The sequence below is a fragment of the Oncorhynchus kisutch genome, unplaced genomic scaffold, assembly GCF_002021735.2.
Source record: "Oncorhynchus kisutch isolate 150728-3 unplaced genomic scaffold, Okis_V2 Okis03b-Okis08b_hom, whole genome shotgun sequence".
Classification (NCBI taxonomy): domain Eukaryota; kingdom Metazoa; phylum Chordata; class Actinopteri; order Salmoniformes; family Salmonidae; genus Oncorhynchus; species Oncorhynchus kisutch.
Window position 1 is genome coordinate 17988748 of NW_022261980.1, and position 13321 is coordinate 18002068.

Here is a 13321-nt window from a genome sequence, read left to right on the forward strand (position 1 = left end):
ACAGTTCATTTCCTGGTTTCCCATCAGTGATAGACTGACAGTTCATTTCCTGGTTAAGGTGTGCACTAGTAAATAGTTCCCAGATATAGTAGATATACTACCACCAGATATAGTAGCACCAGATATAGTAGCATCAGATATAGTAGCACCAGATATAGTAGCATCAGATATAGTAGCATCAGATATAGTAGCATCAGATATAGTAGCATCAGATATAGTATCATCAGATATAGTACCAGCAGATATAGTAGCAGATATAGTAGCATCAGATATAGTAGCATCAGATATAGTATCATCAGATATAGTACCAGCAGATATAGTAGCACATATAGTAGCATCAGATATAGTAGCAGCAGATATAGTAGCACCAGATATAGTAGCATCAGATATAGTAGCAGATATAGTACCACCAGATATAGTAGCAGCAGATATCGTACCAACAGATTTAGTAGCAGCAGATATAGTAGCACCAGATATAGTAGCAGATATAGTATCAGCAGATATAGTACCACCAGATATAGTAGTAACCAGATATAGTAGATATAGCAGATATAGTTTCAGCAGATATGGTAGCACCAGATATAGTATCATCAGATATAGTAGCATCAGATATAGTACCACCAGATATAGTAGCACCAGATATAGTATCATCAGATATAGTAGCATCAGATATAGTAGCATCAGATATAGTAGTAGCAGATATAGTAGCACCAGATATAGTAGCATCAGATATAGTAGCTCCAGATATAGTAGTAGCAGATATAGTAGCATCAGATATAGTAGCATCAGATAGAGTAGCAGCAGATATAGTAGCAGCAGATATAGTAGCAGCAGATATAGTAGCAGCAGATATAGTAGCATCAGATATAGTAGCAGCAGATATAGTAGCAGCAGATATAGTAGCATCAGATATAGTAGCATCAGATATAGTAGCATCAGATATAGTAGCAGCAGATATAGTAGCATCAGATATAGTAGCAGATATAGTAGCAGCAGATATAGTAGCAGCAGATATAGTAGCAGCAGATATAGTAGCAGATATAGTACCACCAGATATAGTAGCACCAGATATAGTATCATCAGATATAGTAGCATCAGATATAGTAGCATCAGATATAGTAGTAGCAGATATAGTAGCACCAGATATAGTAGCATCAGATATAGTAGCTCCAGATATAGTAGTAGCAGATATAGTAGCATCAGATAGAGTAGCAGCAGATATAGTAGCAGCAGATATAGTAGCATCAGATATAGTAGCAGCAGATATAGTAGCAGCAGATATAGTAGCAGCAGATATAGTAGCACCAGATATAGTAGCATCAGATATAGTAGCATCAGATATAGTAGCAGCATATATAGTAGCACCAGATATAGTAGCATCAGATATAGTAGCATCAGATATAGTAGCAGTAGATATAATAGCAGATATAGTAGCAGCAGATATAGTAGCAGCAGATATAGTAGCAGCAGATATAGTAGCAGCAGATATAGTAGCAGCAGATATAGTAGCATCAGATATAATAGCAGATATAGTAGCAGCAGATATAGCAGATATAGTAGCAGCAGATATAGTAGCATCAGATATAGTAGCATCAGATATAGTAGCATCAGATATAGTAGCAGTAGATATAATAGCAGATATAGTAGCAGCAGATATAGTAGCAGCAGATATAGTAGCATCAGATATAGTAGCAGATATAGTAGCAGCAGATATAGTAGCATCAGATATAATAGCAGATATAGTAGCAGCAGATATAGCAGATATAGTAGCATCAGATATAGTAGCATCAGATATAGTAGCAGCAGATATAGTAGCAGATAGAGTAGCAGCACATATAGCAGATATAGTAGCAGCAGATATAATAGCATCAGATATAGTAGCAGCATATATAATAGCAGATATAGTAGCAGATATAGTATCAGCAGATATAGTAGCATCAGATATAATAGCAGATATAGTAGCAGATATAGTAGCAGCAGATATAGTAGCAGCAGATATAATAGCAGATAGAGTAGCAGCAGATATAGTAGCAGCAGATATAGTAGCACCAGATATAGTAGCAGCAGATATAGTAGCATCAGATAGAGTAGCAGCAGATATAGTAGCAGCAGATATAGTAGCAGCAGATATAGTAGCAGCAGATATAGTAGCAGCAGATATAGTAGCACCAGATATAGTAGCATCAGATATAGTAGCATCAGATATAGTAGCAGCAGATATAGTAGCACCAAATATAGTAGCATCAGATATAGTAGCATCAGATATAGTAGCAGTAGATATAATAGCAGATATAGTAGCAGCAGATATAGTACCAGCAGATATAGTAGCAGATATAGTAGCATCAGATATAGTAGTATCAGATATAGTAGCACCAGATATAGTAGATATAGCAGATATAGTATCATCAGATATAGTACCACCAGATATAGTAGCAGCAGATATAGTACCACCAGATATAGTAGCAGCAGATATAGTAGCAGCAGATATAATAGCAGATATAGTAGCATCAGATATAGTAGCAGCAGATATAGTAGCATCAGATATAGTAGCATCAGATATAGTAGCAGCAGATATAGTAGCATCAGATATAGTAGCAGCAGATATAGCAGATATAGTAGCAGCAGATATAGTAGCATCAGATATAGTAGCAGCAGATATAGTAGCAGATATAGTAGCAACAGATATAGTAGCATCAGATATAGTAGCAGCAGATATAGTAGCATCAGATATAGTAGCAGCAGATATAGTAGCATCAGATATAGTAGCAGCAGATATAGTAGCAGATATAGTAGCACCAGATATAGTAGCAGCAGATATAGTAGCAGCAGATATAGTAGCAGCAGATATAGTAGCAGATATAGTAGCAGATAGAGTAGCAGCAGATAGAGTAGCAGCAGATATAGTAGCAGCAGATATAGTAGCAGCAGATATAGTAGCAGATAGAGTAGCAGCAGATATAGGCCTGCTGTACCTTGATGGGTCGTAGCAGGTTGGGTCTCTTCCAGCGATAGTACAGCAGGCCAGCGATGGTCACTCCATAGGACAGGAAGTTAATAAACGACACATAGTTGATCAGGTTGTGAGTCTCTCCGATACACAGGATCACAATGGTGGCTCCGCACTGTGGAGGAGGAGGAGGGAAGCAGAGGTCAATGATCATAGACATTATACACAAAGCTATATAACACAGCCCTGGGGTTTGGGGCTATAGGAACTAACACAGCCCTGGGGTTTGGGGCTATAGGAACTAACATAGCCCTGGGGTTTGGGGCTACAGGAACTAACACAGCCCTGGGGTTTGGGGCTATAGGAACTAGCACAGCCCTGGGGTTGGGGCTTTAGGAACCAGTACAGCCCTGGGGTTTGGGGCTATAGGAACTAGTACAACCCTGGGGTTTGGGGCTATAGGAACTAACATAGCCCTGGGGTTTGGGGCTATAGGAACTAGTACAGCCCTGGGGTTTGGGGCTACAGGAACTAACACAGCCCTGGGGTTTGGGGCTATAGGAACTAGCACAGCCCTGGGGTTGGGGCTTTAGGAACCAGTACAGCCCTGGGGTTTGGAGCTATAGGAACAGTACAGGCCTGGGGGTTGGGGCTATAGGAACTAACAAAGCCCTGCGGTTTGGGGCTATAGGAACTAACACAGCCCTGGGGTTTGGGGCTATAGGAACTAGCACAGCCCTGGGATTTGGGGCTATAGGAACTAACACAGCCCTGGGGTTTGGGGCTATAGGAACTAGTACAGCCCTGGGGTTTGGGGCTATAGGAACTAGCACAGCCCTGGGGTTGGGGCTTTAGGAACCAGTACAGCCCTGGGGTTTGGGGCTATAGGAACTAGTACAACCCTGGGGTTTGGGGCTATAGGAACTAACATAGCCCTGGGGTTTGGGGCTATAGGAACTAGTACAGCCCTGGGGTTTGGGGCTACAGGAACTAACACAGCCCTGGGGTTTGGGGCTATAGGAACTAGCACAGCCCTGGGGTTGGGGCTTTAGGAACCAGTACAGCCCTGGGGTTTGGAGCTATAGGAACAGTACAGGCCTGGGGGTTGGGGCTATAGGAACTAACAAAGCCCTGCGGTTTGGGGCTATAGGAACTAACACAGCCCTGGGGTTTGGGGCTATAGGAACTAGCACAGCCCTGGGATTTGGGGCTATAGGAACTAACACAGCCCTGGGGTTTGGGGCTATAGGAACTAGTACAGCCCTGGGGTTTGGGGCTATAGGAACTAACACAGCCCTGGGGTTTGGGGCTATAGGAACTAACACAGCCCTGGGGTTTGGGGCTATAGGAACTAACACAGCCCTGGGGTTTGGGGCTATAGGAACTAGTGCAGCCCTGGGGTTTGGGGCTATAGGAACTAACACATCCCTGGGGTTTGGGGCTATAGGAACTAGCACAGCCCTGGGGTTTGAGGCTATAGGAACTAACACAGCCCTGGGGTTTGGGGCTATAGGAACTAGTACAGCCCTGGGGTTTTGGGCTATAGGAACTAACACAGCCCTGGGGTTTGGGGCTATAGGAACTAGTACAGCCCTGGGGTTTGGGGCTATAGGAACTAGTACAGCCCTGGGGTTTGGGGCTATAGGAACTAACACAGCCCTGGGGTTTGGGGCTATAGGAACTAGTGCAGCCCTGGGGTTTGGGGCTATAGGAACTAACACAGCCCTGGGGTTTGGGGCTTTAGGAACTAACACATCCCTGGGGTTTGGGGCTATAGGAACTAACACAGCTCTGGGGTTTGGGGCTATAGGAACTAACACAACCCTGGGGTTTGGGGCTATAGGTACTAACACAACTGTGGGCAAATGCAGGCAAGAATGGGGCTAATTTACACAGACTAGCAGAGCGGGAATAGGGGTGCAGTAACTTACACAGACTAGCAGAGCAGGAATAGGGGCGCAGTAACTTACACAGACTAGCAGAGTGGGAATAGGGGCACAGTAATTTACACAGACTAGCAGAGCGGGAATAGGGGCGCAGTAACTTACACAGACTAGCAGAGCGGGAATAGGGGTGCAGTTTTTCAGGTGGATCATGGCCAACAGGTAAGGCAGGTGACCCTCTCTGGCTCCAGAGAAACACAACCTGGGGAGAAACAGGACCACAGCGTTAGGTTGGAGAGTGATGCCAGCAACACCAGGGTTGGAGAGTGATGCCAGCAACACCAGGGTTGGAGAGTGATGCCAGCAACAACAGGGTTGGAGAGTGATGCCAGCAACACCAGAGTTGGAGAGTGATGCCAGCAACACCAGGGTTGGAGAGTGATGCCAGCAACAACAGGGTTGGAGAGTGATGCCAGCAACACCAGGGTTGGAGAGTGATGCCAGCAACACCAGGGTTGGAGAGTGATGCCAGCAACACCAGGGTTGGAGAGTGATGCCAGCAACACCAGGGTTGGAGAGTGATGCCAGCAACAACAGGGTTGGAGAGTGATGCCAGCAACACCAGGGTTGGAGAGTGATGCCAGCAACACCAGGGTTGGAGAGTGATGCCAGCAACAACAGGGTTGGAGAGTGATGCCAGCAATAACAGGGTTGGAGAGTGATGCCAGCAACAACAGGGTTGGAGAGTGATGCCAGCAACAACAGGGTTGGAGAGTGATGCCAGCAACAACAGGGTTGTGGGTTGGAGAGTGATGCCAGCAACACCAGGGTTGGAGAGTGATGCCAGCAACACCAGGGTTGTGGGTTGGAGAGTGTTGCCAGCAACACCAGGGTTGGAGAGTGATGCCAGCAATACCAGGGTTGGAGAGTGATGCCAGCAACAACAGGGTTGTGGGTTGGAGAGTGATGCCAGGTACACCAGGGTTGTGGGTTGGAGAGTGATGACAGCAACAACAGGGTTGTGGGTTGGAGAGTGATGCTAGCAACACTAGGGTTGTGGGTTGGAGAGTGATGCCGGCAACACCAGGATTGTGGGTTGGAGAGTGATGCCAGCAACACCAGGGTTGTGGGTTGGAGAGTGATGCCAGGAACACCAGGGTTGTGGGTTGGAGAGTGATGCCAGCAACACCAGGGTTGTGGGTTGGAGAGTGATGCCAGCAACACCAGGGTTGTGGGTTGGAGAGTGATGCCAGGAACACCAGGGTTGTGGTTTGGAGAGTGATCCCAGCAACACCAGGGTTGTGGTTTGGAGAGTGATGCCAGCAACAACAGGGTTGTGGGTTGGAGAGTGATGCCAGCAACACCAGGGTTGTGGGTTGGAGAGTGATGCCAGCAACAGGTTGACAGGTTGAGAACCACTGACTATATTGGGGTGGTCCCTCAAGGAGAGGTTGAGAACCGCTGACTATATTGGGGTGTTCCCCCGAGGAGAGGGTTGAGAACCACTGACTATATTGGGGTGTTCCCCTGAGGAGAGGTTGAGAACCACTGACTATATTGGGGTGGTCCCCCGAGGAGAGGGTTGAGAACCACTGACTATATTGGGGTGGTCCCCCTGAGGAGAGGTTGAGGACCGCTGACTATATTGGGGGGGTCCCCTGAGGAGAGGTTGAGAACCACTGACTATATTTGGGCTGTCCCCTGAGGAGAGGTTGAGAACCACTGACTATATTGGGGTGGTCCCCTGAGGAGAGGTTGAGAACCACTGACTATATTGGGGTGGTCCCCCGAGGAGAGGGTTGAGAACCATTGACTATATTGGGGCTGTCCCCTGAGGAGAGGTTGAGAACCGCTGACTATATTGGGGCGGTCCCCCGAGGAGAGGGTTGAGAACCACTGACTATATTGGGGCGGTCCCCCGAGGAGAGGGTTGAGAACCACTGACTATATTGGGGTGGTCCCCTGAGGAGAGGTTGAGGACCGCTGACTATATTGGGGCGAGGAGAGGTTGAGAACCACTGACTATATTGGGGTGGTCCCCTGAGGAGAGGTTGAGAACCACTAACTATATTGAGGTGGTCCCCTGAGGAGAGGTTGAGAACCACTGACTATATTGGGGTGGTCCCCTGAGGAGAGGTTGAGGACCGCTGACTATATTGGGGTGGTCCCCTGAGGAGAGGTTGAGGACCGCTGACTATATTGGGGCGAGGAGAGGTTGAGAACCACTGACTATATTGGGGTGGTCCCCTGAGGAGAGGTTGAGAACCACTAACTATATTGAGGTGGTCCCCTGAGGAGAGGTTGAGAACCACTGACTATATTGAGGTGGTCCCCTGAGGAGAGGTTGAGAACCACTGACTATATTGGGGTGGTCCCCCGAGGAGAGGGTTGAGAACCACTGACTATATTGGGGTGGTCCCCCTGATGAGAGGTTGAGGACCGCTGACTATATTGGGGGGGTCCCCTGAGGAGAGGTTGAGAACCACTGACTATATTTGGGCTGTCCCCTGAGGAGAGGTTGAGAACCACTGACTATATTGGGGTGGTCCCCCTGAGGAGAGGTTGAGAACCACTGACTATATTGGGGTGGTCCCCTGAGGAGAGGTTGAGAACCACTGACTATATTGGGGTGGTCCCCCGAGGAGAGGGTTGAGAACCATTGACTATATTGGGGCTGTCCCCTGAGGAGAGGTTGAGAACCGCTGACTATATTGGGGCGGTCCCCCGAGGAGAGGGTTGAGAACCACTGACTATATTGGGGCGGTCCCCCGAGGAGAGGGTTGAGAACCACTGACTATATTGGGGTGGTCCCCTGAGGAGAGGTTGAGGACCGCTGACTATATTGGGGCGAGGAGAGGTTGAGAACCACTGACTATATTGGGGTGGTCCCCTGAGGAGAGGTTGAGAACCACTAACTATATTGAGGTGGTCCCCTGAGGAGAGGTTGAGAACCACTGACTATATTGGGGTGGTCCCCTGAGGAGAGGTTGAGGACCGCTGACTATATTGGGGTGGTCCCCTGAGGAGAGGTTGAGAACCACTGACTATATTGGGGCCCTGAGGAGAGGTTGAGAACCACTGACTATATTGGGGTGGTCCCCTGAGGAGAGGTTGAGGACCGCTGACTATATTGGGGCGAGGAGAGGTTGAGAACCACTGACTATATTGGGGTGGTCCCCTGAGGAGAGGTTGAGAACCACTAACTATATTGGGGCGAGGAGAGGTTGAGAACCACTAACTATATTGGGGTGGTCCCCTGAGGAGAGGTTGAGAACCACTAACTATATTGGGGTGGTCCCCCGAGGAGAGGTTGAGAACCACTGACTATATTATGAGACTATTAGTACCTGGATGAAGTGAAGAGATAGCCGTTGATTCCTCCGAATGTAGACAGAGCTACAGAGATGGGCATCACCCATGAGAAGACGCCCAGCAACTTCTCACCAAATGTCTGTAGAAAACCATTCAACAATCATTAAACAACCTTTAAAAAACAAACAAACAATAAAACAACAACAACCACAGAAAGTTAACTGTTAAATAACCATATTTATTTGTTTATTATGGATCCCCATTAGTTCCTGTTGTCAAGGCAACAGCTACTCTTCCTGGGGTTTATTATGGATCCCCATTAGTTCCTGTTGTCAAGGCAGCAGCTACTCTTCCTGGGGTTTATTATGGTTCCCCATTAGTTCCTGTTGCCAAGGCAACAGCTACTCTTCCTGGGGTTTATTATGGATCCCCATTAGTTCCTGCCGAGGCAGCAGCTACTCTTCCTGGGGTTTATTATGGATCCCCATTAGTTCCTGTTGCCAAGGCAACAGCTACTCTTCCTGGGGTTTATTATGGATCCCCATTAGTTCCTGTTGTCAAGGCAGCAGCTACTCTTCCTGGGGTTTATTATGGTTCCCCATTAGTTCCTGTTGCCAAGGCAGCAGCTACTCTTCCTGGGGTTTATTATGGTTCCCCATTAGTTCCTGTCAAGGCAGCAGCTACTCTTCCTGGGGTTTATTATGGATCCCCATTAGTTCCTGTTGCCAAGGCAGCAGCTACTCTTCCTGGGGTTTATTATGGATCCCCATTAGTTCCTGTCAAGGCAGCAGCTACTCTTCCTGGGGTTTATTATGGATCCCCATTAGTTCCTGTTGCCAAGGCAGCAGCTACTCTTCCTGGGGTTTATTATGGTTCCCCATTAGTTCCTGTCAAGGCAGCAGCTACTCTTCCTGGGGTTTATTATGGATCCCCATTAGTTCCTGTCAAGGCAGCAGCTACTCTTCCTGGGGTTTATTATGGATCCCCATTAGTTCCTGTTGCCAAGGCAGCAGCTACTCTTCCTGGGGTTTATTATGGATCCCCATTAGTTCCTGTCAAGGCAGCAGCTACTCTTCCTGGGGTTTATTATGGATCCCCATTAGTTCCTGTTGCCAAGGCAGCAGCTACTCTTCCTGGGGTTTATTATGGATCCCCATTAGTTCCTGTCAAGGCAGCAGCTACTCTTCCTGGGGTTTATTATGGATCCCCATTAGTTCCTGTCAAGGCAGCAGCTACTCTTCCTGGGGTTTATTATGGATCCCCATTAGTTCCTGTTGCCAAGGCAGCAGCTACTCTTCCTGGGGTTTATTATGGATCCCCATTAGTTCCTGTCAAGGCAGCAGCTACTCTTCCTGGGGTTTATTATGGATCCCCATTAGTTCCTGTTGCCAAGGCAGCAGCTACTCTTCCTGGGGTTTATTATGGATCCCCATTAGTTCCTGTCAAGGCAGCAGCTACTCTTCCTGGGGTTTATTATGGATCCCCATTAGTTCCTGTTGCCAAGGCAGCAGCTACTCTTCCTGGGGTTTATTATGGATCCCCATTAGTTCCTGTCAATGCAGCAGCTACTCTTCCTGGGGTTTATTATGGATCCCCATTAGTTCCTGTTGCCAAGGCAGCAGCTACTCTTCCTGGGGTTTATTACGGATCCCCATTAGTTCCTGCCAAGGCAGCAGCTACTCTTCCTGGGGTTTATTATGGATCCCCAACACAACATGTAATAAAACACTACTCTTTTCCACCTGGACAAAAAGGAACACCTACTTTGAGAATGCTGTTCACTGACTACAGCTCAGCGTTCAACACCGTAGTGCCCTCAAAGCTCAGACCCTGGGATTAAACACCTCCCTCTGCAACTGGATCCTGGACTTCCTTACGGGCCGCACCCAGGTGGTAAGGGTAGGCAACAACACATCTGCCACGCTGATCCTCAACACAGGGGCCCCTCAGGGGTGGGTGCTCAGTCCCCTCCTGTACTTCCTGTTCACTCATGACTGCGTGGGCAGGCACGACTCCAATACCATCATTGAGTTTGCCGACGACACAACAGTGGTAGGCCCGATCACCGACAACGATGAGACAGCCAATAGGAAGGAGGTCAAAGACGTGGCCATGTGGTGCCAGGACAACAACAGTGGTAGGTCTGATCACCGACAACAATGAGACAGCCTATAGGGAGGTCACAGACCTGCCGTGTGGTGCCAGGACAACAACCTATCCCTCAATGTGATCAAGACAAAGGAGATGATTGTGGACTAAAGGAAAAGGAGGACCAAGCACGCCCCCATTCTCATCAACCGGGACGTAGTGGACCGAGCACGCCCCCATTCTCATCGACCGGGACGTAGTGGACCGAGCACGCCTCCATTCTCATCAACCGGGACGTAGTGGACCGAGCACGCCCCCATTCTCATCGACCGGGACGTAGTGGACCGAGCACGCCCCCATTCTCATCGACCGGGACGTAGTGGACCGAGCACGCCTCCATTCTCATCGACCGGGACGTAGTGGACCGAGCACGCCCCCATTCTCATCGACCGGGACGTAGTGGACCGAGCACGCCTCCATTCTCATCAACCGGGACGTAGTGGACCGAGCACGCCCCCATTCTCATCGACCGGGACGTAGTGGACCGAGCACGCCCCCATTCTCATCGACCGGGACGTAGTGGACCGAGCACGCCTCCATTCTCATCGACCGGGACGTAGTGGACCGAGCACGCCTCCATTCTCATCAACCGGGACGTAGTGGACCGAGCACACCCCCATTCTCATCAACCGGGACGTAGTGGACCGAGCACGCCCCCATTCTCATCAACCGGGACGTAGTGGACCGAGCACGCCCCCATTCTCATCAACCGGGACGTAGTGGAACAAGCACGCCCCCATTCTGATCAACCGGGACGTAGTGGACCGAGCACGCCCCCATTCTCATCAACCGGGACGTAGTGGACCGAGCACGCCCCCATTCTCATCAACCGGGACGTAGTGGAACAAGAGCTTCAAGTTCGAGAACGAGAGCTTCAAGTTCCTTGTTGTCCACATCACCAACAAACTAACATGGTCCAAGCACACCAAGACAGTCATGAAGAGGACACGACAAAGCCTATTACCCCTCAGGAGACTGAAAAGTTTGGCATGTGTCCTCAGATCCTCAAAAAGTTCTACAACTCCACCATCGAGAGCATCACCGCCTGGTTTTGCAACTGCTCGGCCTCCGACCGCAAGGTACTACAAAGGGTAGTGCGTACGGCCCAGTACATCACTGGGGCCAAGCTTCCTGCCATCCAGGACCTCTAAATCAGGCGGTGTCAGAGGAAGGCCCTATAAATTGCCAAAGACTCCAGCCACCCTATAGTCATAGACTGTTTTCTCTGCTACCGCACGGCAAGCGGTACCGGCCAACAGGACCCTGAACAGCTTCTCCCTCCAAGCCATCAGACTGATCAATAGTTTGTCTGGGTAACTATTGGTTAACTATCTAACTATCTGCACTGACGCTTTTCTACAAACTTCTTTAACTAATTACATCCTTTACCCCTACCTACAGTATACTGCTGTTACTATCTATTATATATCCTTTACCCCTACCTACAGTATACTGCTGCTACTGTCTATTATCTATCCTTTACCCCTACCTACAGTATACTGCTGTTACTGTCTATTATCTATCCTTTACCCCTACCTACAGTATACTGCTGTTACTGTCTATTATCTATCCTTTACCCCTACCTACAGTATACTGCTGTTACTGTCTATTATCTATCCTTTACCCCTACCTACAGTATACTGCTGTTACTGTCTATTATCTATCCTTTACCTCTACCTACAGTATACTGCTGTTACTGTCTATTATCTATCCTTTACCCCTATCTACAGTATACTGCTGTTACTGTCTATTATCTATCCTTTACCCCTACCTACAGTATACTGCTGTTACTGTCTATTATCTATCCTTTACCTCTACCTACAGTATACTGCTGTTACTGTCTATTATCTATCCTTTACCCCTATCTACAGTATACTGCTGCTAGTGTCTATTATCTATCCTTTACCCCTACCTACAGTATACTGCTGTTACTGTCTATTATCTATCCTTTACCTCTACCTACAGTATACTGCTGTTACTGTCTATTATCTATCCTTTACCCCTACCTACAGTATACTGCTGTTACTGTCTATTATCTATCCTTTACCCCTATCTACAGTATACTGCTGTTACTGTCTATTATCTATCCTTTACCCCTATCTACAGTATACTGCTGCTAGTGTCTATTACCTATCCTGTTGCTTAGTTACTTTATTCCTAGTTATATGTACATATCTACCTCAATTACCTCGTACCCCTGCACATTGACTCAGTGCTTGTACTTCCTGTATATAGCCATGCTATTACCTGGTACTTCCTGTATATAGCCATGCTATTACCTGGTACTTCCTGTATATAGCCATGTTATTACCTGGTACTTCCTGTATATAGCCATGTTATTACCTCGTACCCCCACACATTGACTCAGTACTGGTGCTTCCTGTATATAGCCATGTTATTACCTCGTACTTCCTGTATATAGCCATGTTATTACCTGGTACTTCCTGTATATAGCCATGTTATTACCGGTACCGCCTGTATATAGCATTGTTATTACCCGGTACTTCCTGTATATAGCCATGTTATTACCTGGTACTTCCTGTATATAGGCTTATTATTGTTACTCATTGTGTATTTATTACGACTTCATTATTAAGTGTTATAACGTTTCTATTATTTTATTTATAGATGAATTAATTCATTAATTCTCACCACGGCCACGGCGTTGGATGCCAACAGCTCTTCGGGGGTCATGGAGGAGAAGTATGCAATGTTGGTCAGAGTGTAGACTAACGTCACCAGGGGAATGGATATGTAGATAGCCCGGGGCAGGTTCCTGAGATAAGAGGCATATTTTACAGTAATATACCAAGTTCCTGTAAAACTGTACATTATATTACAGTAATATGTAGATAGCCCGGGGCAGGTTCCTGAGATAAGAGGCATATTTTACAGTAATATACCAAGTTCCTGTAAAACTGTACATTATATTACAGTAATATGTAGATAGCCCGGGGCAGGTGCCTGAGATAAGAGACATATTTTACAGTAATATACCAGGTTCCTGTAAAACAGTACATTATATTACAGT

At 47.4% G+C, this 13321-nt stretch overlaps 1 protein-coding gene across 2 annotated transcripts in view; it reads right to left on the bottom strand.

Annotated features, from left to right (window-relative positions):
- The window catches only part of LOC116359611 (asc-type amino acid transporter 1), an 80360-nt gene that overhangs the window by 2960 nt on the left and 64079 nt on the right, over window positions 1-13321 (bottom strand). For both annotated transcript variants that reach the window (XM_031812559.1, XM_031812558.1), the window contains exons 6-9: window positions 12943-13066; window positions 8178-8281; window positions 4996-5092; window positions 2973-3122 (exon numbers count right to left, since the gene is read on the bottom strand). In XM_031812559.1, coding sequence (XP_031668419.1) covers window positions 2973-3122; window positions 4996-5092; window positions 8178-8281; window positions 12943-13066 — 475 coding nt within the window. The remainder of the gene's footprint in view (window positions 1-2972; window positions 3123-4995; window positions 5093-8177; window positions 8282-12942; window positions 13067-13321) is intronic.